The 26334-nt window shown below is 41.0% G+C and overlaps 3 protein-coding genes across 5 annotated transcripts in view; 1 reads left to right on the top strand and 2 right to left on the bottom strand.

Moving 5' to 3' along the window:
- Positions 1–11149, bottom strand: part of nup188 (nucleoporin 188) — a 34237-nt gene extending 23088 nt beyond the window's left edge. For both annotated transcript variants that reach the window (XM_040000878.1, XM_040000879.1), the window contains exons 1-35: positions 11001–11149; positions 9540–9594; positions 9310–9383; positions 9147–9231; positions 8986–9066; positions 8765–8809; positions 8588–8680; positions 8346–8465; positions 8020–8231; positions 7668–7782; positions 7285–7485; positions 6642–6722; positions 6460–6552; positions 6246–6365; positions 6031–6157; positions 5772–5930; positions 5147–5273; positions 4954–5041; positions 4739–4815; positions 4535–4649; positions 4328–4448; positions 4182–4248; positions 3434–3559; positions 3075–3315; positions 2779–2985; positions 2526–2695; positions 2334–2403; positions 2175–2242; positions 1841–2036; positions 1296–1373; positions 1111–1196; positions 874–1019; positions 610–788; positions 287–487; positions 94–186 (exon numbers count right to left, since the gene is read on the bottom strand). In XM_040000878.1, the coding sequence (XP_039856812.1) occupies positions 94–186; positions 287–487; positions 610–788; positions 874–1019; positions 1111–1196; positions 1296–1373; positions 1841–2036; positions 2175–2242; positions 2334–2403; positions 2526–2695; positions 2779–2985; positions 3075–3315; positions 3434–3559; positions 4182–4248; positions 4328–4448; positions 4535–4649; positions 4739–4815; positions 4954–5041; positions 5147–5273; positions 5772–5930; positions 6031–6157; positions 6246–6365; positions 6460–6552; positions 6642–6722; positions 7285–7485; positions 7668–7782; positions 8020–8231; positions 8346–8465; positions 8588–8680; positions 8765–8809; positions 8986–9066; positions 9147–9231; positions 9310–9383; positions 9540–9594; positions 11001–11026 (4143 nt within the window). In that variant the 5' untranslated portion in view covers positions 11027–11149. The remainder of the gene's footprint in view (positions 1–93; positions 187–286; positions 488–609; positions 789–873; positions 1020–1110; positions 1197–1295; positions 1374–1840; positions 2037–2174; positions 2243–2333; positions 2404–2525; positions 2696–2778; positions 2986–3074; positions 3316–3433; positions 3560–4181; positions 4249–4327; positions 4449–4534; positions 4650–4738; positions 4816–4953; positions 5042–5146; positions 5274–5771; positions 5931–6030; positions 6158–6245; positions 6366–6459; positions 6553–6641; positions 6723–7284; positions 7486–7667; positions 7783–8019; positions 8232–8345; positions 8466–8587; positions 8681–8764; positions 8810–8985; positions 9067–9146; positions 9232–9309; positions 9384–9539; positions 9595–11000) is intronic.
- Positions 11150–11534: 385 nt separating this feature from the next.
- Positions 11535–15680, top strand: dolk (dolichol kinase). Its single transcript, XM_040000880.1, has 2 exons — positions 11535–11676; positions 12326–15680. Exon 2 carries the CDS (start codon positions 12456–12458, stop codon positions 14025–14027), a length of 1572 nt encoding a protein of 523 aa, XP_039856814.1. The 5' UTR covers positions 11535–11676; positions 12326–12455; the 3' UTR covers positions 14028–15680.
- A 152-nt stretch (positions 15681–15832) lies between these two features.
- phyhd1 (phytanoyl-CoA dioxygenase domain containing 1) lies at positions 15833–22523 on the bottom strand. Of its 2 annotated transcripts, XM_040000881.1 has the most exons (12): positions 22236–22523; positions 21173–21331; positions 21068–21073; positions 20833–20908; positions 20696–20743; positions 20553–20608; positions 20406–20468; positions 20300–20321; positions 19285–19413; positions 19038–19154; positions 18156–18282; positions 15833–17804 (listed from the first exon to the last, which is right to left on the bottom strand). In XM_040000881.1, the coding sequence occupies exons 1-12, from the start codon at positions 22266–22268 to the stop codon at positions 17759–17761; spliced, it is 882 nt and encodes a 293-aa protein (XP_039856815.1). In that variant the 5' UTR covers positions 22269–22523; the 3' UTR covers positions 15833–17758. The 2 variants fall into 2 exon arrangements, with proteins under 2 accessions (XP_039856815.1, XP_039856816.1); XM_040000882.1 differs by lacking the exon at positions 21068–21073 and having other exon boundaries at positions 22236–22517.
- Between the last annotated feature and the right edge of the window lie 3811 nt (positions 22524–26334).

Below are 26334 nucleotides of genomic sequence, written 5' to 3'. Positions count from 1 at the left end.
ACACGATGTTAACTTGACATGAATGCACCATGTCCTCCATCATCAATCCATGCTTTTATGTGCAAGGTGGGGAAAAAAAAAAAAAGATTTCACCTGTGATGTGCCATTTGGTGAGACCTCATACACACTCAAAAGAGGCAGGCAGATGGTCTGAGTGACTCCCGCTCCTGCCACAGCTGCTGCCCCCTGATGGAAAACGGACAACATCCTCAACATCTGCTCAAATTCTTCTGATCTATAAACTGGGTTTAAAGTACTAAAGCGTAAAAGGTGTGTTTGTGTTTACCTGCGGAGTACGGGCCAGCGTGAGCAGCAGGTGAAGTGCAGCCTCAGTAAAGTACAGGTTGCGTTTCATGCGAAGGCTCAGTTCAACGGCACTCAGCACTGAGGGGAGGAGGGGGACCTTCCTCATCACTGAGACCCAGTGCTCACCATCCTCATCAGTGCGGCACAGCTCCTTCGCCAAGTGGAGAGCCAAAACACACACCTGATTTAAAGGGAGGAAAAAAAAGTATGTTTATACAGTACATGTTGGGACAATTGATCTAAAATAGATCAGAAAACTAAATAAACTTGAACCTTCATCAACAACAACCTCGCCACGCTTACCCCGTCTCTCTGGTCCTTCTGTGGGCCCCGAGGAGAGTCCGTCTCCATGCTGTCCTCGTCCTCCACCGTGTCTCCCAACTGGCTCGTGTGTCGCATGTTGTCAATAAGTGCCAGGGCCTCATCTTTCACCGTCTCACATACAGACAGCAACAACTGGGGCAGCTGGGAAATATCTCCACCTAGATGGCAAAAAACACACGCCAAGTCATTACCGCTCCGACACTTTCTTCAAACACAGACAAACATCAGATGTGTGCTTCTTACCGTCCAGTCCCTGAATCTGCAGCACAGAAATGAGTGCGGAGAAGATTTTGGCTTTGGTCCTTTCCATCAGCTGCTGGTCAGCCTGCAGGACACTCTCCAGGATAAGGGAGAGGGGAGACAGGATGTCCGGAGCTGAAGCTACCACACTGGAGATAAAGATTTAGAGAAGATAAAGGATTGAGGAGACAGCTAGTGCGCAGTGCTGGGCCTTCACTTGTCAAAGGCATGAGTACACACCTTCTCCACTGTTTAAGGAGGATGAGAAGTAAAGTGGCCATCATGGATCCAAGTCGAAGACAAGGCGCAGACGTGGGCGTTGTCAACTGAAAGAGAGACCAAGAGTTTAAAAAGTAAACTAGTGATAAGAGAAGAAATAAAAAGTCACAGATTACAGGAAAATATTTCATACTACGGTAACTTACAGCAGCTTTAGTCCCATCTAGGACATCCATGAAAAGGGTCAGCTTAGTTGAGTCCTCAGTTAAATGCATCACATCAGACTGAAAAAATAAAACATCGTTTTCATCTGAGCTTGTTCTAGACAGGATTATCAAGACGCAGTTAAAGTCTCAAATTCTGGGAAATGCACAAATTTTTTTTTTCTACAAGAGGCGCATGAGAAGATCAGTACTGCTCAACTCCCATTAAATATGACTAAACAGCAAAAACAAGCCTGTTAGCCTAGCTTGGAGTGAGGACTGTATGCAGAGGAGAAATAGTAATAATGATACTTCTTTTTATCCTCACACATCATCAAATTTTCACTTGATTAACACTGTCAAAATCTGATGATGATAATATTACCGTAGTATAACAGCTACAGAAAATTTGTACACATAATATCATTATTTACAGGAATTAAACTTAAAATGCAAGTGAAGGAAGGTAGGTTGCAGTACCATCATGAGATCAACGTTTCGCTTTTAAACGTAACTTTCAGGCCATGATTGTGTGTACTTGAACATACGTGGTTAGTGGAAAGAATCAGCAACATCCGCCAGGCAGAGATCAACATCTGGGCCTCTGTGAAGTAGCAGATGCCTTCTTCCTCCATCTCTGCCACATGGCACACCAGTGACTTGACGTACTGTGACCAGTACTCATAGCGTCGTGCGTTGGAGAACTTCTGAAGCCCGTCCTTCAAGGACTGTTCCAAAGAGCCGCTGCAATAACACAAATATTCATCAACATTAAATATGTATAATCTAAGACATCATTGTAAATAAAGGGATATGTATACAAAGATGTATTTAATATCAAAAAATAATGTTATTATTATTTAATATGGACTCTGAAATCACCTGACAACATAGTAGATCTCCAGGCCGATGATTTTCATGACAAAAGCGCAGGTCTCCAGAACGCAAGGCTGGGGACAAGTTACATTTTCATCATTTCACACGTTTACTGACTTTTAAGTACTCATGGAAACAGTGTAACTAAGCACCACAGCAAAATACCTCTGTGGTGTCTGAAGGTGGGGTGAGGGTTCCAAAAAGAGGCGTCGTCAAATTCTCCCAAAACCTCTCTCTTTGGTTTAAAAAAAGAAAAGAAAAGAAAAGAAACAAAACACCATACAGCATGTTAATCATGTGGTTTTTCACCTTCACATGTTGTTCCAACTCAAAGTGAGACTGAGAACATTTACTTACTTTGTACGTAAGACAGAGATGGCACTATCCCTGCGATCCTGCCAGAGGGCCAGGAGGAAGGCCAGACCTGCTCGGTGTAGCAGCGGGGGGCACCAGTACTTGCCCTGCTGTTTGGAGTCGATCAGGTCCAACACGACATGAAGACAGCTCCACTCACCCAGCAGGAACTCCTACAAGTTTAAAACAAGGATGTCTTTAATGAAGCTGCAGCAGTGGGAAAAGTAAAACCAAAGTTACTTCCTGCACTTTATACCTTTGATCCTTCGTTTCCATCTTTGACTTCCAGGTTGAGAAAAAGCTCAATGAGGCCAGGCTGGGTTTCCACAGCGACGGTGAGAAACTCAAGGATCATGACTTTGATCCTCATGTCTTCCGTCTTGCTCTGCAGCCGAGTGAGGAACGCATCGCGGATGGCTGCTGCATCGCTCCCGAGACAAGCGTAGACCGACATGGGAGCCACCTGGCAACACGAGGTCAACGCCAGTGTTTAGTTATGTAACAAAAACACCAACCACATATTCACATATTGTTTAAAAGTGGAAGTCTTACTGTGGCGAGCCTTTTGAGCAGCTGGATTGCGAGACGAGGGAGTGCTGGATCGTGTTTGTGGTAGATATATTTAGCTAGGACGACTATTAGGTTATTGCCATGGCCACCGTGCTGTGTCAGCGCCTGCTCCAGTGGGGACACTGTGTCCGAAGGCGGTTTCAAACGGATTACGTTGTTTGTGACAGAAAAGGCCAGTTTGACAGTCTGGATGAGCATCTGACCAGGACCCTCAGAGCCACAGCTGGACAGCACCAAGAAAAAAAATATAATACAACTAATGTCAGTTAAACAAATAATAATAATGGAGAGCTGAGTGCTTACTATGAGGAAAGGTTGACTGAACACATCCAACTGCTCACCTGCTGGGTTGTGCAGCCAGGACCACATCTATGGTGTCAACTCCAACTCCCATTATATTGACAACTGCCTGTCCAGCTTCTGTATTTGCAAGGCTGTAGATACACAGAGACTGCAGGCTGGGAGCGCTGCATTAACAAGGAAAGGAGTAAATAAACAACTACATGAGTAAAAAGGCAACTGTTAGTTAGTTGCAACCATTATTAATTAATCGACAATTAGTTTTATGATTGTTTGGGCAGGCACAAAGCAGGTGCAGTTACAGCCTGTAAAGTGTAACTTTAATCTACACAGAAGTGCCAAAAAAGATCCACTTAACACCAAGAGCAAATCAATCCTCAGACTTCCATTGTAAAATATTCAGATTTAGAGCAAACAGACATTTTTCTAGAGATGTTTGTGTTTAAGAAAAGAAAAAGAAAAGAATACATTCTAGTTCTAGTATGTCAGCACACATTAACAGCTGTTTATCTCCCTAAACAAGCTGGCTAGTGATTCCCATCCTCTCATCCAAATATGGTCCACTTCTTGCTCCCAAATAGCAAGAAAGAAACAAAATATTTTTATTTTAACAAACTGCAAAGATTAATGCACATTTTACACCATTCCAGTATTAGAGAATCATCATATAAGCACCCTTGTTATGTTTAAGGTTATTACCCTTAAAAGCCTGTTGGTAGGACCTGACTGTTTAGCATTGTGACATCAGAGAAAATGTGCAGGTGACAGAGTTCAGATACTGTTCCTTACCTGCCTTGGTCCTCTCCCTCTGGGCTCAGATTGAGAATGGCATGGATCAGCTCCAAAATAAGACAACCTGCAGCAGCACAGAGAAGCCAGTTTGTATACAAGTTTAATTTGTCTCCAGACAAGAAGCAAAGGGAACACACCCTCACCTATCCTCTCTCTGACACCATAGGTGTTGTAACGCCACTTATGGTACGTGGGCAGCATCTCCTTCAACACCAGCAGCACACAGGGGATCAGACCTTTGTTCTGAGTGCTGCCGAGCTGACCCTATGATACCAATAAGTACACATGATGCACATTATAGTAGCAGGACAACATTTTGAAAGATTACATAACTTTTAAAAAAATGTTACCTTAACCAGAGTTGTAATGAGACGAAGGAAGGCAATAGTCACAGCATATTCTCCCCTGGGCTGCTCAATCTGAACTAGCAGGTTGCCATAGTTACCTGCCTTCATCCCCTCAGCACTGAGGGGGAAAAATAAAACAGTTGAGTAAAACGCTGATATATCCAAGGCATATTAACTAATACGTGGCACTCTGTTTGGCCTATTTACCTTATGCACTGGGCCATGCTGGTCAGAGGGTTGGAGGCAAAGGGGAGGAAGCCAGTGTGGTGCAGACTGGACCACACCTGAAGATTGATCAAATAAATAAATAAATAAATAAATAAATAAATAAGATATGAACTGGGTGAAGAAAGTTCAAAAGCACTGGCTTTAAATCCCTCATTTTACTTCATGTTCACACTGCGAGCACTGAGCACACCCACCTTCCCTGGCATCCTTGCAGCCAGCACAGAAAGGCAGTTTACACAGGAAGCAATCACATCCACTGGGGGGTTGATGACGGATGTTAACCTGAGAGAAAAGACAGATTATAATACCAGAGTCATATCAAGATTATTTCTGGCAGAGCAAACAGCACAAAAAGTTTAATGTGTGTCACTCAAAAGTTTACTTTACCTCTGCAGCAGCATGTAAATGCGTGAGGTCAGAGGCAGGAGGCAGTCAGACACTGTCCAGTCTGTGCTTATGATCTTATGGACTAGATCCAAGATGGGCTTCACGCGGGCACAGTGGGCTAAAACATCTGGTAAAAATATCAGTCAGTGATCAACAATCAGCTGATGAATGTGTTTCTTCATTAAATAATTCATTTTTAGGCATTTGGCTACTCCAGTAACTGGTGACATCCGCTACTGAATCATTGTATAACTGAGTGGAAATCTTTACGTGTAACTGTTAGGATCTGTTTTTCTGTGATTATTTTAAACCTGTTGTGCAGGTTTTACAATCACTGTCATACCACATGATCATATGGCCTTATGGATTTACAAGTCTTATCAAGTTGTTTTGCTTCCCAGAAACTCAAGCAGAACTGTATTTAATAGGTTTTAATTGAGTATATGAGGTATATATTGTGAATGCTACGAGAAATGCAAATAACCATATTTCTTGTCATGTTTATCACACTCCATCCTCTTCTCCTTATCCAATCTGGTCAGAGTGCAGAAGCCTATACTAGTTGTAGAGCCAGAAGCAGGGCAAACCTGGGCAAACCTTATAAACAAAATGAACTGCTATGTACCTGCAGTGGAAACAACATGGAGCAGCATCTCCACCTCGCATGTGAAGAGAGTCCAGGAGCTGTAGGAATACTCCCAGCGTACCACGTAGCCTTGCTCACCTGGACTCATCACCTGGCCCAGCACTCCCTGTGGCATCCACAGGTTTGTCTGGCCTGTGCCTAATGGTTGAGAACAGACATCCCCATTTAGTCACACAAGAGAAACACAGGGAAAACTTTCATCTATACTCAGATTTAACAGTAATAATAACACACTAACCGAGAGGATAGAGGAGTTTGGGAGCTTGCCTCCTCCACAGTGTCTCGTCATCATTGGAGATGATGTCATTAGACTTATGTTTGTAAACTTGAGTGTAGAAGGACATTTTATCCAAGAAGTTGTACACCTTTCACAAGGAAGTCAAAGTATATCAATAAATCATTTACAGAAAGATACGTTGCATGTGTGTATGTGTGTGCATGTGCGCCATTTACCTTTTTAACAGTCGACTTGTTTGAAAGCAGTGCAGTTAGAAGCTGCAGCAAGGGTCCGATCTTATGAGGAAACATCCCCACTGCGCTGTCCAGGATCATTCCCAATCCCATGTTTGGCTTCTGGATTAAACATTTAATAAACGAGATACATCATCAACATTTATAATTCCATTTTATTTTTAATAAAAGCTTCTCTTCTGTGTGCTTTTCCCACCAATTCCCAAAAGATTTCAGCCAGACTTGGAGCAGAAAGGACCTCACAGGCAGCATCGATAAGGTGGGAGCTCTCAGTCGCCACACCATCAGTCTGTAATATACATCATAAGAAAGCAAATTATCACCACATGTTATAAATAGGTCTGTGAGGATCAAGATATGTAGAGTCAAGGTGCATACCTGTAAACTTTCTTCTTCAAAAGAGGTGATCACAAATGAGAGGAGACCATAGACGCACATTTTTGCTGTGCTTGCTGTACACTGAAGAAATAAAAAGTGAAAAAAATGATGGAATTTTAATGGAAAACAAGACAGTCACCACTCTTTGAGCAAATGTTGGTTGCTACTTACATTTCTATCTATAATTTGTAAAAGTGCAGCATTACTTTACAGATTTTGAAAGAAATCATTATGAAACCTGAGGTCTGAAGTTTAGCACAGGTCTTGACAAGGAAACTGATGCATGATGATCAGTATAATACATTACTATTGCAACAGGAGGTTTTCATTCTGGACACTTCATTATAGATTGGTTTAGATCTGCGCACTTAGTGGTTTAATTAGCTGCTGATGACAAACAGAAGCACCCTGAGCGTTCTTTACCACTACTGCTCATGCTGCATGGACTTTATTTAAAGCATGGCTTATGATTTGTGAAAGAACAAAGGTGTGTATCAGCAGGACATAATTTAAAGCTATGTCAGATAACAGAGGCAGCATAACAGATGACAGAGGGAGTTCTCCTTTAAGTGAACAGAATTTTTTTTTTGCAAATTTGCTTCTTATAAACTTCTAAAGGGTCAATCAATCTGAAATATCTTACATTGTTCCCTGAGACTCCAAGACCTTTGAGCATGGTTGAAAGGTACTTGAAAACACCCAGCTGGAGGGCGGTGTTGCCTATCCTCCTGATCACAGGGCTGGTATCATCTGGTCTAAGTGTGTGTCTTAGCAGGACCCAGGCCAACAATACCGGTGCGTGATGAGGGATGTCACCAAATGTCAGCAGCAGCTGATCCATTTCCTAGAAGAGCCAGCAATTCTTATGAGTATTTAAACACATTCTCATTATATGCTCTGCGTGAGTTAACAGAAGCCTAGCCAATTTTAGCCTAATTTATTTAAATGTTTCACTTTGTAAGACAAGTCTGTGAACCCATATTAACATTAAGTCTATGAATGCAGCAGCCAAAAAACAAACTGAACCTTAACCACGTCCGGAGCACTAGAGAACTGGTGCTGATCTGTACAATCCTCAAGAGCACACTTGTGCAGGAAGTCTATGTCCATTCCTTCAACCAGGATGAGCGCGCTCAGGTATCTGCCGGGCAGAGAGACAGACAGGACATCATAAACTACAGAAGGAATGAAATATTTAGGTTTCTGACATATCCGGTAAAAAAAAAAGTCTATTGAATATGAATCAACTGATGATTACTCTCTGTATAGGAAGACATCATGTCACTGTAATAATGAAAATACTGAAATGTCTTCATAATGTCTGTCAATTAAAAATATCTGGGAAAGACATGAATCGCACAAACTTTGTGCCTCTTACCCGATCCGGTCGACCAGCGCATCCATGCTCTTATCTACCAGGTGTCTGTTAGTCTGCCGCAAACCGAAGCCTTGTTCTTTGAACATCTTGGTGAAGTTCAGAAGGTCAGATGGGTTCATCTCAAAGTAAGCATAATACAGAAAGATGATCTCGAGCAGCAGAGACTGTTCTCTCAGACACTGCAGGAACCATCTTGACACCTGCCGCTCCGTCTGAAAAAAAATAATATCTACATTATTTTGCATCCTTGACAGGAAAATATCTCCCACAGCTACCTCACAATAGGAAGGATATTAAGCCAACGCCAACCAAACTTGTGTCATCACCATGAGGTTTCCGTGAGTTTCCCATGTTGGTGCCTCTGCCTTGAAGAGACTCTCAAACTGCAACTGGTATTTGCTCACCAGGTCCTTCTCCAGCTTTTTGACACAGTCACTGTACTCAGCCTAAACAACATAACATAACTAAGGTTACATTACTAAAGCAACAACAATCCCAAGCACAATTAGTCTTTTTAAAAGCTGTGTTCCACAATTTAGTGAGTAATGCTAAGACTGGAGCTTCTCACCCTGTAGGGATGTCGCTCATCCTGAAAGTATGTGAGCAGGAGAAGGACACATCTGAGCAAACACATGCGTTCCTCATAGTAATAGTCTGCTATCTGCAAAAACAAACACAAAAGCTGTCATACTTACTGAACTAAACATGTGCTGTGTCAAGAAAAGCAGAAGATCCGTGTACTGACCTTAAGCAGTAGTGCCTGGCTTTGCCGCTCATCCTTGAGTACAACCTACAAAAAAAAAAAAAAAAAAAAAAAGGTATTCATTTAACATCGAAACATCTTTCACAACATCTTTTTACGGTCTTACAATTTTTGTTCCTGTGATGCAACGGCAAATCTCAGTTTCACTGAAAGCTACGAGTTCAGACAGATTTCACAATGAAAATATCTGTCAGGACAGATACCTTTAATGAATCACGGGTTCCTCTGTAGTCTTCCTGTAGGTAGCACTGCAAAAGCTGAACACTCTGCTGTTCATCGAGACTCTGTAACATGAAATCATCATTAAATACACACTACAAAATAAAGACTGGAAATCATTCTTGATTGACATTTGAAGTCTTACCAATAATTTACTGATCCTTAGACCAAAGTCCTTCAGGGGCTGTGCAACATCTTTCTTCTCTTTTACTTTCTCAGCAGAGGATGAGCTGTAACAGGTGATGCTTGCAGTTACCTTTTGGTTATTAACTACAGTAAATTTGATGTGAAAATAACTGTAACTATACCTGGGTGGCTTGTAGTAACTAAGTCCTTGATGGAGTCTATCCCAGTGTCTGTCGAGCTCTACCTCTATCTGAGCCTGTGACCATCCAACATTAATAACAGAGAGAAAAATCACTGTGATTGTTTTATTACCTTTAAAAAAGAAAACATTACAACTAGCTATTTTTTTGGAGCAGTAAAGAGTCCAGCACACTTGTTATGTGCTGGACACTTTTCTTCAACAAGGACATACCGGCTCTCTCAACGCAGACCTCCCCAGCAATATGGTCCATAATTCCCTACAGCTCCTGGGAAACAAATTGGTTTATTTTAGAAAAGCAACAATTGGGATTAATGCATTAAAGTTTTTACAGTTTGCTACACTGAGCCTTTTAACTAAAGAGGGATGAAGGTGTGGGATTTAATAAGTGTGCACTTCTGTCCACCCTTTTTCAAATATGTAAACTAAATCAGCAAATGTGTAGCAATATTGTACCCTGTTTTAGTTTATTTACAAACAGCAATTTTTTGTTCAATTTTAAAAAAAATAACTTTCTATGAATTGGTTACATGTTTGAAAGAAACTGAACAAAGCAAAACAAACTTGCCCTGATGCCATCAAACAAAAAGACAGACCTACTTCCCAAAACTATAAACACTTCCCCCATTTTCATACATGACTCACTTTTTGTGGGAAGAAAAAAAAAGGATAGGAAACTCAGTATGTCCATAGGGTCCAGAAAGATTTGCATGGAAGCATTAAAAATAACGATTATCTTTATATTTCTAATCATGTTAGTTTAGAGTGTGTGAAAATGGACAGACTATTTAAAGCAATCACTGTAATTCCTACACAGTTAATGCAACTTTTTTGGTAAACCTTGCGCAAAATTAAAACTCAAAGTGTGCAGTTTGATGACATTTTAGTTATTTATTTTACATCTACTGTGGTGAGGTACTAAGACAACAACATAAAAATGCTGTCCATGGCAGCAGTTTTTGACCAGACTTGAGATGTCAACGGTACTTTAAAGCTCAATACATGTTTGCATACATAAACATTTGTTGGGGTCCTCAATATGAGTCTGTTGTCTTGTTATTATGATATTCATGGATATGTTTTAAATACCTCTCTTCAATGATAGCCCTTCATCAGCGTTCCCTAAAACCAAATTAGTTTATTTGTACTTACAGAGATGGATAGGCTTTTGCGATTTGTTGTCAAGTCTAACTCTTTTTAGTTTGTTTTGGAGGTCAAGTTTAAAGATTTTAAACCTAACTCAGCTGTTTTCCTGACCGTATCAAAACAGTAGAGTTAGCTTCTCAATTAACACCAACTAAGCAAGCCCAGCGGTTACTGAATGTAACGGAGAGTCGACGGCTTTATCTTGCTGTAAGTACTGTGTCTTTAAATAAACCAGCGCCGTTAATACAATATCTAATGTAAACAGTTTGCAGTGGCGGTATGCTGTTGTTGACATGCGGCTGGCACACCGCGCTACTGAAAAGCCATTCAAATCTTTAGCGGCTAGTACTTGCTAAGCTAAGTGAGCGTGGTGCTAACTGCTCAAACGCAAAAAGTGAAATATACACATCACTGCTGGTTTGATTTAGTAAACAGGAGCGCTGTGTAGAAATGATACCCACTGGTAAACGCTGCAAAAATAACTCAAACAACGCACGCTTTAGCTAAAGTAAGTTGCTATGTGCCTACCTGATGCTCGTCTCCGATTCCGCCATCTTCGCGTCTGCTATGTGATTGGTTGTTGTGCTGGCTCGTCAGTGACGTGGAAAGCGCCTTCGTCACCCTCGGAGCCAACGGCTGGGAGCCTTTTTCTTCTTCGTGAAGCAGCGGGCGTCCTGAGTTCAACTTTAACGCCATCCTCTGGAGTAAAATAAACACATCCCAATCGCCTCCATACCTTTTCGAAAATATTTATACTACATTTTGGCAAAACTTCTGTGTTTCCCCCTAACTCCATAATTCAGTATATCATGTATCAAAGCGATCCTCTGGACTTACGGGTAATTAATTTTTACAAATAATTATTCACGTATTACATGTATAAAATAGCCTGAGAAGTCTGAATTTGACCAAAATAAATAAATACATATTTTTATTTATTTATTTAAAGTATGCGCTTTATAGTGATATAATTATTTCACAAATTTTAAGATTAAAAAGTAAATTTAAAACAATCTTTAAAAGTAACGACTTTAAGAGATACCTTTTTAGTGTACCACGTGACCCGGCTGTCAAAGATGGCCCCCTCCTACTGGGTGTGAGAGGACCGACAGCTGACAAAGGAAACAAATCTGTCCAGAAAGGACGGCACCGATTCATAGCGATTCACTGCACACGTCCGCTCAGACAACGCAGAGCTTGTATGGTATGTACGCTTGTCTTTGTCAGCCTGTATTGTGCGTCAGTGCTGTCAGTAGTTACTGCTGGCGTTTTGCTAGCTCTGTACAGTGAGCTTGTTAGTCTGCCGTTAGCTTGATGCCGTCAGAGGTTAAAGCATCCTCGGCTGCCAGAGAGACGCGTTCCTCGGTGTAGGGAGAATTATCTGGCCCCATTGGGCTGTATGAATGAATGAAACAAACTGGAGTTTTATTGTTTTGATTTTCTTTCCCTAATGTATCCTTCAGCTTTCCATAACCATTTGTTAAGCATAGCCTCCATAGCTGACATAGAACTCACACTACACAGACAGCTCAAACTCCGACCCCCACAGGAACAAAAGGTTGCAGCTGATGTGGAAAGAACATGTGTTTCATGTGTGGCCTTTTACTCGTGCTATCTGAGCTGTGTGAATTTCTCTCTGACGGGGTGAATTTTCAGTGTGGTCATAGTTCATGGCAGGAAGCAGATAAAGCATGACCAAGGTTCAGAGTTAGAATAAGCAAGAAATTACTCAGCATTCAGTACAGTAGCATTTGAATCTGTAATTTTTTCACATTATTCTGTTTGTTGTGATCTGTATTTTTTTTTCTCTTAAATGCTAACACTTTTTCCCCTTTTTCCTCGGACATCCATAGCAAAGGAAAGTTACCTTCCAAATGATGAAGCCTGTGAGAGAGAGGAAGTGACAGAAGAAGGCCTTCATTGCTGCACACCATCTGTTCAGATCAACCCTCCTCCCTCTTTGTGAGCGCCCACCCTGCAGCCATGCAAATCAACCCGGTGCACGTGGAGTCCACTGTAGTTTTGGCAGTGGTACTATGTGTCCACATGGCGGTCTGGAACCAGCACTCCTGGTGCAGCATAGCCCTGGTGATACAGGCTTTCTATGTGCAGCATAAATGGGACCGTCTGCTCAGGTCTGGGGGTGCTGTGTTCCAGTTTCGCCCTTCAGCGAACAGCGGCATCGTTCCGGCCTCTATGGTGATGCCTTTGTTGGGCCTGGCACTGAGAGAAAAGTGCTCTGCCTCAGGGAATGTCTACTTTGAGCGCTTCTCCATGGTGGTCACCATCACAGGCATGATGCTAGCCCTGTTCCTCTCCCTGATTGCACTGGGAATCACAAGACCTGTTCCCACCAACACTTGTGTGATTGCAGGGATGGCCGGCAGCGCAATTCTCTACACCACAAAGCAGACCCTGACGGTGTCTGAGGTCATAGAGGTCTTGGAGGTGCTGCTGATCTTTGTCTATCTCAGCCTGATTGTGCTTTATCTGCTGCCACGCTGCTTCACGCCCGGAGAGGCGCTCCTCATTGTCGGTGGGATCAGCTTCATCGTGAACCAGCTCATCAAGCGCTCCCTGAACCTGGCGGAGGTCAAAGGTGACCCGGTGAACTATTTCCTCCCGGTGTTAGTGGTGGGCTCGCTGCTACTGGGCGTTTTCTTTGCCCTGCTCTTTTGTTTCATGGAGTCTGAGAGCTGGGGGTCATCGCTCTTCTTTCACATGATGACAGCCGTTCTGGGTCTGGGGATCTTGATGCCCTGGCTGTCTTTGTTCATCGGTCGCCACCCCCTCATGTGGTTGTTGGACTTCATCACGTTGAATGACAGGAGACTCTGCTTGCTGGCGTACTGGGTATTTCTGTCTGTCGTGGCAAGTTGCGTTGTGCTACATCAGAACTATCAGCGCCAGTCGGGTTCCAAGAAGCACCAGGCGTCGACCATCGTCAGGAAGTACTTCCATCTGATTGTAGTGGCCACCTACATTCCAGGGTTGATCTACGACAGGCAGCTGCTCCACGTGGCATCTGTGGGTTGCCTGGCGGTTTTCTTGTTCTTGGAGTATGTGCGTTACTTTCGAATCAGGCCTCTCGGTCAGCTGCTCAGGCAGTTGCTCACTCTGTTCCTGGACGAGCGGGACTCTGGGCCTCTCATCCTCACCCACATTTACCTGCTACTGGGCATGTCTTTGCCCATTTGGTTGTTTCCGGGACCCTGTGCCCCTAAGGGAATACTTCCAGGGGCGGGTGGCCTGGTGCCCTACGCAGGTGTGCTCGCGGTGGGAGTTGGAGACACTGTGGCCTCTGTGTTTGGCAGTACCATGGGGGAGATCCATTGGCCCGGCACCAAGAAAACCTTAGAGGGGACTGCGACATCTGTGTTCGCCCAGATCATCGCCGTGGCCATGTTTCTCATCTTTGACAGCAGCATCAATCTGAACACCACCTACTCATGGATTGTTGGCTCCATCACTCTGGTGGCCATGCTGGAAGCCTACACCTCCCAGATAGACAACCTGCTGCTTCCACTCTACCTCTTCATCCTCCTGTTGCTTTGAATGGACCGATCATACAAACAAGCAGATCCACTGCCTGTTTCTCAGCCATTTCTGGTGGTGAACCTGGGACAAAAAAAAAAAAAGCTGTCTTTCGTAGTCTGTGGAGATGATCGGTAGTTATTTTTGACCAGCACAATGCGATTGAAAGCAGTCAGATTAATCGACCAGGGTATCGACAAACCTTTACATGCGACAGTGTTGGCATGACAGTCTGTTGTCTTTAGATCATTTTCAGTATCCTTTCCAATGACCAGTGGAACATTTTAGATCAAGTCTGAGCCTTGCGACAGAGGTGGCGTATGTTTTCTCTGCCACCGACACCAACAGCTCCTAAATTATGCAACGGGAGACTCAGTTTAGCAGAGTGTGGAGGGGGGAAAAAAGTGTTTCTTAAATAGAAATCCTGGACGCATTTTTTGTAATCGGCAAGAAACACTCTAAATGTCCTGTCGTTTTTATTTCGTAAACAGATACATGCCTTGTATTGCCTTTCGAAGAACATAAGTTAACTTTAAATTATTGATATGTCTTTTAATCAACTTTCTCACGTCTTTATTATTATGTTTGCCTCCCTGATGGCAATATGAAGAAGTTTCTTCTGAAAATACTTGCCTTAAGAAGTCTATTTTCTATCACACACAACCTACCATAATAGAAGCTGTAGACGCTAGCATGGCAGCCCATTTCAACTCTTATTTAAAGGGCTGATTTATACTTATATATGGTAGAAACACACTATGCTCCTGCATGAGACTGATGTGATAATGCAGTACTGTAATGTGTATGCCGGTTGTCCTACCGCATATATTTTTGTCAGATAAATCAACTTTGCTTACCGGTTTGTGGTTTAATGGGACCCTGCACCCCTTAAATATCTACATTTCCTTGTAATACTGAGCCTTTAGTGTTTTGGGGGTTTTTTTGGACATTGTAGATATGCTTTTGGGCCACACCCATGCACACAGGCCTTTACGTTTTGGCAACTTTTACAGAAAGAGTTACTTCTAAATTATTGTTTTATATGCTTTATAGCAATATACTACAATTTCTATTGGGTTTGATCTCATCATTTGTAGATAAGGAAATGGAGCTGTTTTCAGTTCATCTGTAAAACGTGTTTCTTTTTTGTTTGTTTGTTTTTAATGTTCTGATGATGTTTATTAGCCTGATCCTGCTGGTGTGTTTCTTTTTCCAACATTCTTACATTCTGAAAGAAAAATTTAGTATTGCATGTTTCAGAACATCTGAGAACAAACAAAGCTTGTTTTGGGGTTTTTTTTGGGGGGGGGGGGGTTGTTGTTGTTGTTGTTTTTGTTTTGTTTTTTGAGGATTGAGATGTAGGACCTATGTGAGCGACTGTATTTTAACAACACAAAGATTATCCCTTCGCTTTGTCACTTTGATTTGTGACACTAACACGAGGAGTTTGAATGCTGCGCTTAATAATTACACCTACATAAAGCTTTGTCTTTTTCATTTTAAGTTGGGTCTTAAAATGAACATACTTGAAAGCAGAGATGCTCGCTGTTGTCTATAAATGGAGGAATTCATTGTCTTATTTGGGCACAAATCATTTAAAAAGATCTTGCACAAGAATAAAGCTGTTGACAATGCTGATGAAGAAATGCTTAATAAAGGTGGGTGGAAATGTCAGTTGCACAGTGAAATCTCCATGGAGACTTGATCAAAAAAAATGTTTATTTTAAAAAAAAAAAAAAAATTTTTCAGCCACAATTTAAAACACTTTTCCAGCAAATTTATAATTAAGTTAGAAAAAATTATTAGTCTAAATGCTGGTTAGTAAGGAACCAGAGATTGGCCAAGCTTGCGATTTTTTTTTTTTTTTTTTTTTTCTTATAAAACTAGTTTAATTCTTCTGTTACCCTCTTTTTGTGATAACTTAACATAAGCAGACTGGCTAAGCAGATGCACAGACTGAATTCGTCAAACCGGAATACTGGCGGAAGAACAGTATATTTTCCTAAGGATGATCAAATCAAAACGGCACAAATGCAAAAATTTCAAACACAGTATATCGGATGAAAGCAACACTGCTGCAGCCAAATCAGCAGCGTGTGAGACTGATCGAAAATGCGCTGTACAGTATGTAATTTTAAAAAAAATCCTATGAATGTGTGTGTGTGTGCTTTAAGTGTTTTGACTGAAAAAGTGCAATATCAATAAAGTCTATTTAAAGCCAGGAAGGAAAGCTGGTTAAATATGGAGTTAACAGACTTATTACAATGTTATTAAAACATGGTTTCAAGTGTTGACATAATTATAATGCTGCATGCTGCAAAATCAGTCTGGTGTTGAGCTGTTTTCTTGAGGCATGCAAGAAAGTTTAGGTGTAGTCTTTCAACTGCAAACCTGCTGCTGTTAACAGCCTGAAACCTGCAGAGAACACAGCAGCTAATCCATGGCCTGGACTTCCTTTAAATATATGGTTACTATACACGTGATGAGCATGTGTCACTTTTGACATGACCAAGGAAAAAAATGTATCTCAAAGCCTCTTTCCCAGATGTACACCATTTCAAAGAAATGCTCAACTGGGTCTTCCTTCCCTCATCACTTCCTAAAGGTCGTGGCACATGGCATTCCCTCCCTGCTCCTGGTAATTCTGAAGCTTTCTTCCTGTTAAGAGGGAGTTTTTCCTTCACACTGTTGCCAAGTACTCACTCATAGGGAGTCATCAGATTGTTGGGATTTTCTCTTCATTATTGTAGGGTCTTTACCCTAAAATATAATCTATATTTTATATAAATATAAAACTGTGATTTAGTGCTTTATAAACAGAATTGAATTGAGTGGCAAAGCATATCAAAACATTCATTTTGAATGTCCCCCAGAAGAACTATTCTGGAAGTTTAAGATATTAACAAAAATGTTTTGCAGACAGCACAGGGTTTATGATTGGGGTTGGGGACCACCTCTGTGGAGTTTGTCTATTCTCCCTGTGCCTATGTGAGTGATCTCCAGGTAATCCGGCTTCTTCCCACACTCCAAAAACATGTAAGTTAGGTTAACTGGTGGTTCTAAATTGACCGTGGGTGTGAATAGACCGCAATAGACTGTGAACCTGTCCAGGGTGTAGCCACCTCTCAGTAGCCCAGTGACTCCAAATTGTTCAAGTTTAGAGAAATGGATGGATTTACATTACCAGTCAAAAGTTTGGACACAAACCATTTCAGGTGATAACCTCATGAAGCTCATTGAGAGACTGCCAAGAGTGTGCAAAGCAGCAATCAAAGCAAAGGGTGGCCATGTTGAAGAATGTAAAATATAAAACATGTTTTGAGGTATTTCACATTTTTTTTGTTAACTACATAATTCCATGTGTGTTCATTCACAGTTGCAATGCCTTCAGTGAGAATCTACAATGTAAACAGCCATAAAAATAAAGACAAACCATTAAATCAGAAGGTGTGTCCAAACTTTTGACTGGTAGTACATCTTATTTATACATGTTTATTTTTTCTGTCTTTGTTATCATTGGGTCATGAATAACACTTGGCAACGATCGATACAGGAACAATAGGCTGAGCTCAGGATTCAGCCTATTGTTTTCTTGTGTAATAAGATCCTTTTACCCTTATCAGAAGAATATTGCAAGCACAGCCATTCTTTGGGAAGTTAATGAAACAGTATTATCTGATTTTTTTTCCTTGATGATAATATCATAGATGCTGGTTATTCTTTGGGAGCAGCACCGGATGCCAAAGAATCCTTCAAGTGTAGAGAGGTGGGAAAGGGAGGTCTTCAGTGGGCTGCAACCTTACAGGACCAAAGAGATGGAAATAAGATGGACAGGTCAGGCTTGGGAAATTTCTTTGGAGCATCTTGTTTCATAAAGTTTGCATTAATGAGAGAACACTGATTTTCCATACAAAACTAAATGCTGACATATACAAATCTAGATATGTTGTATGAAAACACGGAAGGGCTGCTCTAAACAAATCTGTGCTTATTTGAAGTTTACTTGACATGTGCATCAACACGAAACTGACATTAAACAAATTAATGAGGAACATCTCTATTTGACTACATGTTAACTGAGACAATCACTTGCCAGAAATATGTAGTCAAATAAAAGAAATGTCACAAGGCCAGCCCACAAAGTCTCACCAGTTGTCAGGGCTCCAGCGGGTCTGCTGGGCTTCCATGATGTGGAAGGTGTATACATGACGAGACTCTTCAGAGGTGTTTTCAGCACTTCGATGCACCACCTGTCCGTGGATCAGGATGACACCACCTGAACAAGGGAATGAGCAACAGCTGACCAACTTGAACAGCTTTATTTCAATAATGCAGTGCTAACTCTACTTTTGTGACCAATTATTCTAACAGTCATGTTTTTGTTTCAGCATTTCCTCAGACTTGAAGACCTGAAAACATTTTGCAGGTCGCAGCAGACGGCTGCTTCTCCTGGAGGTTTCTTCCTGTTATAAGGGAGTTTTTTCTTCCTGCTGCCGCCAAGTGCTTGCTCACAGGATGTTATCTGATTGTTGGGGTTTTCTCTCTAATATTGTAGTTTCTTTACCTTACACTATAAAGCACATTGTTGTGACTTGGTTATATAAATAACATTTAATTGAACTGAACTTAATTTACAAGGTAGAGAATATAAAGATTAATGCAATTCTTAGCATGTTTAAAGCAGCTAGCCAGTTAGCTTAGCTTAGCTTAGCATAAAGACTCCAAATGTAAAAAAAATCTAATTTAAACTACCAGAGCCTCCAGAGTTTGATAAGTCGCTTTTTTTGTTAATTTAAACAAAAAAAAAAATGTGTCAATATGGTGTTTGGTGTGTATTAGTTTTATAACAGTGCAGAAAAAGAAAAAAAACTCATGGCATTTAATCTAAGGTGAACTGTTCTGAGCTGTCGACGGTCAAAAGTTTCTTTATAAGCAACAACATTTTTTTTTTACAATTTCAGTTGCAAAATGTCACAAAATTCAAAAATGCATCCATCAATCACCGACTAAATTTAGATTTATGCTAATGACCTTTTTTCACTGGTGCAGCAACAAACTTCTCGTCATCGTATGTCTGCTCTCTACCGATAAAGTCGGTCAGGGGAAAGGTGCCCTTTTGAGTACGCACCATACGTCTAGTGATACCGCCTGGGGCAAAAAGAGAAAATATTAAATTATAACATGCAATAAATAAACCTTAAAAACTATTTCAGAAATATGTGGCAGAGCAGTAGCTGGATAACATATACACTTTATAGCCATTCTGGTAGATACTTACTGTTGTGTGATCCTGGGATAAACCACAGACAGCCATTGTTAATAGTAGCATCTTCCAGGGCAATCCACACCCCCATAACTCTGCCCAGGGGCTCCGTGTACAGAAATGTAGCATCTTGGTGGGGAGTCACTAAGAAACACATGAGAATCTGCTATGGATATAATTTAAAATTATATGAATGTATACAGACAACCACCTCTAAACTGAAGGTTTTGTTATAGGTTTTGCATCTAACTAACCAGATGAACCGTATTTACTTTGTTAATAGAAGCCTGACATAAAATAAATCTCTAATTTCCCTCCCATAAAACTGTATTTTGTCAGTGACACTGTAATTCCCAATCAGCTATCAGTCAAAAGTGTGCAGTGTGTCCTTAAAGAATTTGAGGAAACTGGACAGAAAGAAGTGGCAGACCTAAAATCTGTGCGTATAACCAGCTGTAAAACATGGTGGATGCTCTGTCATTGTTTAGGGCTAAATTTCAAAATTAAATATTTTCAGTCATGGGATGGCCTCCCGAAAAATAGGTCATATTATACAGCATCTGGAAAACACTGAACCTTTTAAACTTTAACAAGGTTCCAACTGCAACTTAAATTCAGCTTCATTACAAAACAAATATTGATGGGATTTAGAATAATGCTAACCTGTGTTTAGGCTAGTCGCTTTCATGCCTCACTTTCAGTAGAATGAAATGTCATGGCAGTATTTTGGCACCCCGTTAACATAAACTACCATCAACAAAAGGCAAAAAGATGTAAGTTTCACAAAAGGTGGAATTCATGGCAAAACAGATTTTACCGGTATTCCTAATAATGTGGCCACGGTGTAAATGTTCCATTATTTACAAGGTTTTTATGTCAGTTTTTTTGCTTTTACTTTCGTGTTTTTATACCAAATTTGAGTGTCTTTAATATGAGACAGAAATAAGGATAAGAAGGGATCTTTGGTTAAAAAATGTGATCGGGAATGTGTACTCATTACTGACAAAAATATTCTGCTGAATTTTCTTACCTTCCCCACCGATGCCTGGTTGCTGTAAAAGATAAGGTTCTTATTTCAATCTTTACGTTTTAATAAGTCATTATGTAGCATTGTCTAACAGTATAAGGCCATTTACCTTAAATATGAACATACTTTGGAGAATCACAGGACTCACTAGGCCCAGCTTTTTAGCTATGCCCTAGGAGAATGGCATTTCATTGGACAGTTAGTTATTCTGTGACTCAGTAAATCATTCTTTCACTCCGTCAACCTGTTAGCTCACCTGGACTTTGGGCGAATGTGTAACCTTTTCGTACAACGGCTCATAGGCATGCAGTGCTAAAAGAAAAAAAAAAACTAGCAGTTAGGAGATTTTTATGCAACAGTTTATAGGCTACGTGTTGTTGGAAAACCCCAAAAGCTCACCATGTCCAACTTTATTTAGTGACCGCTGCTTGGGTACAATAAACTCCCCTGCAAGGTGAGAAAATCATCATCTCATTTTCGAGTTTCACAGCATGAGAAATGAAAGACAGTGTAGAAAGAATTTCACTGGAACTCACCTTTGTCATCAAAAACCCCTTTCTCAAAGAAGAATCGGATCTTATCTCCACTTGTGATGAAATAGTCAGCATTTCCCTGCAGGTCAGAGGGGAAAGACACTGACACTGACTACACTGTTGACATAAGAGTCTGCTTGCAGGGTCAAAGAGGCAAATAACTGTAAATGTGAAGCTAACTTGTAGAAAGACTACATGGGTGTGATCACTAAGGAGGGTGCGCACTAAGCTGCCTTACCTGCATCTGCAAGTGGTGATGTCATTGGAAGCATGTGAAAGAAACATTGTTCAAAGGAAAGCTGACAGTGTTAAAGATCCTGTGCAGCGTTGGTCATTGGGTCACCTGTGTTTTTAGCTGCTCATCATGGTAGGTGGAGAAGGTGGTGCGGCAGTGTTCGGGGACATCCATCCGCTCCACAATCTCTGCCATCCTCTGCCTCAGTTCATCACACTCCTGGGAGGTCAGCAGCCCGTCCAGAACCACGTATCCATCCTCCTGGTACTGTCAAGGAAATTTGGTTTGAGCCGTTTACAGACAGAAGGAGCAATAACTGAAGCACCGAGGCTCGTCCTAATGACCTTTCATGCCTGCTTTTCACACAAAGGTCTCTTTCACATTTCAAACTGAAGTCACACCCAGAGTTTAATTCACAGCCATGAGACGTGAAACACATTCTACATATTAAGGCCGGTTCCCAGTTTAAAATTGCATAATTACATTAAAACAGCTGCATAAAATATGTGAGTTTTGTTTTTTTTATTCTTGGCTAATGAGTGTCTTGTGTTACTGATTTCTTAAGGATGACAGCTGCATCATAATCCAACAAGAGGAAAAAAAACATGTTTTAATTGTTGTCCGCCCTGCAGCATTGTTCTGTTTTCTGCTGCGTAGGATTTAACCCAACCGGAGAGAATGTGTTGAAAAATAGTTGCCATCGGATAGTTTAAGTACATATATATTTTATAAATATTATCTTATAATCTTGCAAACTACGGCAAGATTACAAGACTACAGCATGGCCTGGGTTAGTTCCTGCTTTTCTGTAGCTTACAAGAACAGAGTAAGTGTTGGAAAATGGGGAATTTACTCCTGAGGGCACATATGGTGTTTTCCTAGCTGAAACAGGGGGCGTTTGCTGACGTCAGTAGACCACTTGTGGCTGCAGGGTGTTGTGCAATGAACTTGAAATGTGCATTTCATTTGAATACAGCGACAAAATACAATCTTATTACCATATATAATACGGAAGAGGCTTCTGATGCACAATCGACATCGCAAAAGTAAAACTGTTTTCTATTCGAAGCAAACAGTGATCAAATTGCTAATTATTTAACTGAGCATTGGTAATTTAACTGTAAACTGCACTTCCATGTCATTTTCATCGGTATGTGAAAGTAATCCTCACCCTCTGCACATCCTGATCTGTCATAAAATCCATGGCGTTCCGCTGAGAGAAATCCACTGCACGGGACCGATGCGCCTGCGTCTCTCCCCCTGGTTGAAGCACAGCCTGTTCGTATCCGACCACGTGACATGTCTACTTAAATTAAAGTGTTATCATACAGAGACCGTAATAGGATTTCTGGACCTTTGGCTGTATCCCAATTCAGGGTTTGCAGCCTTAGAGGCCACATTTTATGGCCGATTACGTCACAGCGACGCGCCGAAGGCTGTCCCAATTCAAAGGCTGCTCGAAATGCGTCCCTCAAATGCGTCCTTCATTTCCCTGAATTTTAAGGATGTAGCGGTGTAGACTTCATGGCCCAACATATCCCAGACTTCAAAGTGCGGCGGTGGGTGTGGATAATTTTGCCGAAAAAAACGGTGGAAGCAGAGCGGCCAAAGAGTAAACTTTCAAAAGTAAGTACTGAATATTATGCCACTTATTTGTGTGCAAATGTTTAATAATGAAGAACATTAAAACATTACTGCTGGCCACATGTCGGCAAAGTTATGTGACATTAGCGATGTTTGTACTTTCAGCGTTTACTTGGTTTTAAAGCCTTTACTTTATACGCCGTTCGATAGTTGACCTTAATCTTACAGAGAATCTGATGATTTTGTGGATAATTAAAGTCAGTCATACAGGGGCGATTCTATGATCAGAGCTTTGGGGGTGCTGAGCACCCAGAGAGCTGCCCATCCAGGCAAGGTAAACTTTATTCATCACGATGAGCCTTCTTCCCTGTCTCTGTCAGTCCCTGCATCCCTAAATGTCTCCAGTTGTCCCGAGTTCCCTCTGTTCCTCCCTGTCCTCATCGTCTGTTGTCTTCATCTCCGTTATTAGTCATCATAATTTTACCATCTCTGTGCAAGTCTGCAAATTTCTTTATTAAATCATAAGATTCTTAAATTCAGCAAGTCTCTCTGTGCCTGGGTCCTCGTCACAAAACATGACATCACTGTTTTGTACATTTTAACACAATTTAATCCCACATTTGTGCAAGAAAAGCAAAACACTTTTTTGACCAGTCTGTAACAAAACCATCAAATCTGATGAAGGTTATTTAAATGCTGCTAAAGAAGAATGGATTGGAATTTGAAAACAAAAAAACAAAAACTGATGATGAAAATGATTCTTATAGTGAGTAAAAAGTAAACTGAGTGCATTTTTTGGACAGAGATTCACTTTTAAAGTGTATGTATAATATAATACAGATATATAAAAAAATACACTCCAAAAATAGAGTCCTTGAAATATACAAAATATTATTAAAAAATTAAAATAAAATGAGACACCTTGGCCTTTGGTACAATGTATACAATGTATGAAAAGATGTTTAGTGCAGATGCTACTATGGCTCTGCAGATTTTTTCTTTTCTTTTATCCTATGTCGCCTCACCTTGAGGTTGGCAAATCTGTCTATCACATTTTGGTGGTCAAGTCTCTCAAGCATCTCTTTCTCAACTGACATCACAGCCAGGTGCTGGAGTCTGCTTTGACCCATGGTCCTTCTCAGCCAGGTATGGAGCTGACTCAAGACACTAAAAGACCTCTCACAGCTACAGCTGCTAACTGGGTTTGTTAGGGCAACCTGAATAACAGTTTTCAGTGTGGGGAAGATGATTATCCAGAAGATTGTACAATGTTAACATATCTGGGATGGCACCAGCCTCACTCTTGAGCTTCAAAAAGTCTTTGGCAACCGTGACTTCCTCTGACTGAAGTTCAACATGGTAATGCAGTGCCAGGGCTGACAACCCAGTTTGTTTTGCAGACTCTGTATAGCAGCTTTAATATAGGGAGAACACAACTTCCAGATTGTACGAGTAAAATTAGTTGTGTTTTTTTTCTTTGCCAGTTTAACAGTTTCTGTTGTGCCTGTCACTGTTCCCTGCCTGTTTTCTTACCTGGTTCATCCTGACCTTGTACTTTCTCCTCATGTTCTCCTCTTTCCTCTCTCCCTCTTTGGACTGACAATCATACACAAATAGATTGTATTCAATTAGATTAAAAAAATACTATTAAGATCACTAATAAAAAAGTCCTCTCTCAGTGTACTTTCAACCAAAAGACAAATAACCAAACCACATGCACATCTAATAAAAGATATAAATATTGAAACACTGATCCAACATTATCCTTTATTGACGGATCATTTGATTTTACACTTTTACCTGAATGTGGCTCCTTTTTTTGAAAAAACTTCCTCATATCCATTATGAACCTGGTTGTCTCTCTGTACACACACACACACACACACACACACACACACACACACACATACACACACACAACAGCAGTTATAAGGTTAATGGGAATCCAGTCAGTTAGCTAGTTAGTACCTTGGGTTTAATATCGGCACATGACAAAATAACCAGTTTCTCTCATTACATTTCAAACAGTTGTAGCAACAGTGGTGACAACAGCAGGCTACGGACAATGTTAAGTTTTAGGTTTTAAATAGGCTGTATACATTTCAATGAGATTAACAGGACGGTCAAATATTGCTGATTTTACTACAGAGCAGGACGGATTGTAGGGTAGCAAACATAGTCGGGAAACACGTTTTCAACACAGCAGGTTACCTGGTGTAATGTTTTTCAGCTAAAAAGAAACATGGTCTGACTCCTACCTAACTATATAAAGAGTAACTGAAGGTTAAATGCAGCTAATATGTCCTGTTTTAAGCCAGGTACCCACATCTCCGCTCTGCTGCGTCTCAGCCACCATGGCTCTGGCAGCAACGGCGCTAGAGCCAGAGCAGGGGAGAGGCCAGCTGGAACAAACCATTTTGGGAGGGGGGGTTATCTATACTTTTGTTGTTAAAATGTTCCATCTCAATTAAGTACTGTATGCTTTTTGTATTTTTAGTAGTGTGTCCCACAAACAGCAAATATTTTCAAAAAAGGAAAGAAATCTTTGGGGTGCTTTGATTCATTTTGGGGGTGCTGAAGCACCCCCAAAAATGGGCTAAAATCGCCCCTGCAGTCATATATCCACAAACACAACAAGCTGAAAGTCAGTGATGCTGCTCAGTTTGCAGTCCTGAATATCACGGCACAAGCAGGATCCACTGCACTGTTAATGTTCGCTATGTTATATTGCTGCCTCTGTTCGGTGGTGTCGAGCCAAACGGACTTTAACGTGTGTTTGAACGAGCTGACGGTTCACTCGTTAAGCTAAAAGAAAGATGCTTTAATTACAGGAGTCACACATGTGTCCACTGTACCATCTGGGAACTCTTCTTGTTTAGCACTAGTAATAACACAAACACTAAATCCTCCTTCTTTTGTGCTGTTTTGTAGCAGTGTGTACACCTGAGACTGTCACCTGTCTGTCTGTTCTGCACTCTCTCTCTGTTTCTTTCTCTCTGATTGTGTAATAAAAGTATGAACATGTGTTTATAAGTCACACTTGTGTTTGAATCCTGCAGCTTATCACACATTTGATTTCCATGTGTGACAACTGCAAGTGTCCAGAGTGAGGACAGACTGAGGGACCCACTGCTGCACATCATCTGTGAGGCTTTGCACCCCTGATGATCCACCAGGACAAACTCAGCAGTGTGTGAGGAAGAGGAGGAGGAAGAGCCAGCAGCAGCTGACAGATGGAGAGAATAGACAGACTGTTCCCTGTTTGTGAAGAACTGCTAGGAAAGTTTAACATAACTGTCTGTGCTGAATCAGTCTTATTAGGTAATGTTCAAATAATTTGATCATTCCAGTGTTTTCAGTGTGGGAGAAAGTACTCAGGGCCTTCAAGTTACACACTATGAAAGGCAGCAACAAGTTTAATGTTCAGAAACCTAAAGTATGTATCAGCAGCAGAATGGAGCTAAAAATAAATGTTTGTTTCAGTTCTATGAAGCTTTGAGTATTTTGGATTAGTAGCACTGCTGTGTTTGTTGCATCATATTGCTGTAATTGTTTATATGCTTTATATATTCTGAGGTAAGTTGATCTATAGTGTTACATCATATTCTATAAGGATGTTATGTGTTTGTTTACCCTCTGCCCAGTTTGTCCCATTTAGCAGAAGTCAGCCTGTTTAAGGCTCTGAT

Source organism: Simochromis diagramma, unplaced genomic scaffold (assembly GCF_900408965.1).
Source record: "Simochromis diagramma unplaced genomic scaffold, fSimDia1.1 OVJJ01000596.1, whole genome shotgun sequence".
NCBI lineage: Eukaryota > Metazoa > Chordata > Actinopteri > Cichliformes > Cichlidae > Simochromis > Simochromis diagramma.
This window is presented reverse-complemented; position numbering and strand designations above follow the sequence as displayed.

What these genes read in the sequence shown, in the direction of transcription:
- phyhd1 (XM_040000881.1), bottom strand. Translation starts at nt 22,268, where the DNA reads ATGGATTTTATGACAGATCAGGATGTGCAGAGG. An exon ending in AGGGGTTTTTGATGACAAAG is followed by an intron (nt 20,744 to 20,832) that starts GTGAGTTCCAGT and finishes CTCACCTTGCAG; the next exon opens with GGGAGTTTATTGTACCCAAG. An exon ending in CACATTCGCCCAAAGTCCAG is followed by an intron (nt 20,469 to 20,552) that starts GTGAGCTAACAG and finishes CCATTCTCCTAG; the next exon opens with GGCATAGCTAAAAAGCTGGG.
- dolk (XM_040000880.1), top strand. Translation starts at nt 12,456, where the DNA reads ATGCAAATCAACCCGGTGCACGTGGAGTCCACTGTAGTTTTGGCAGTG.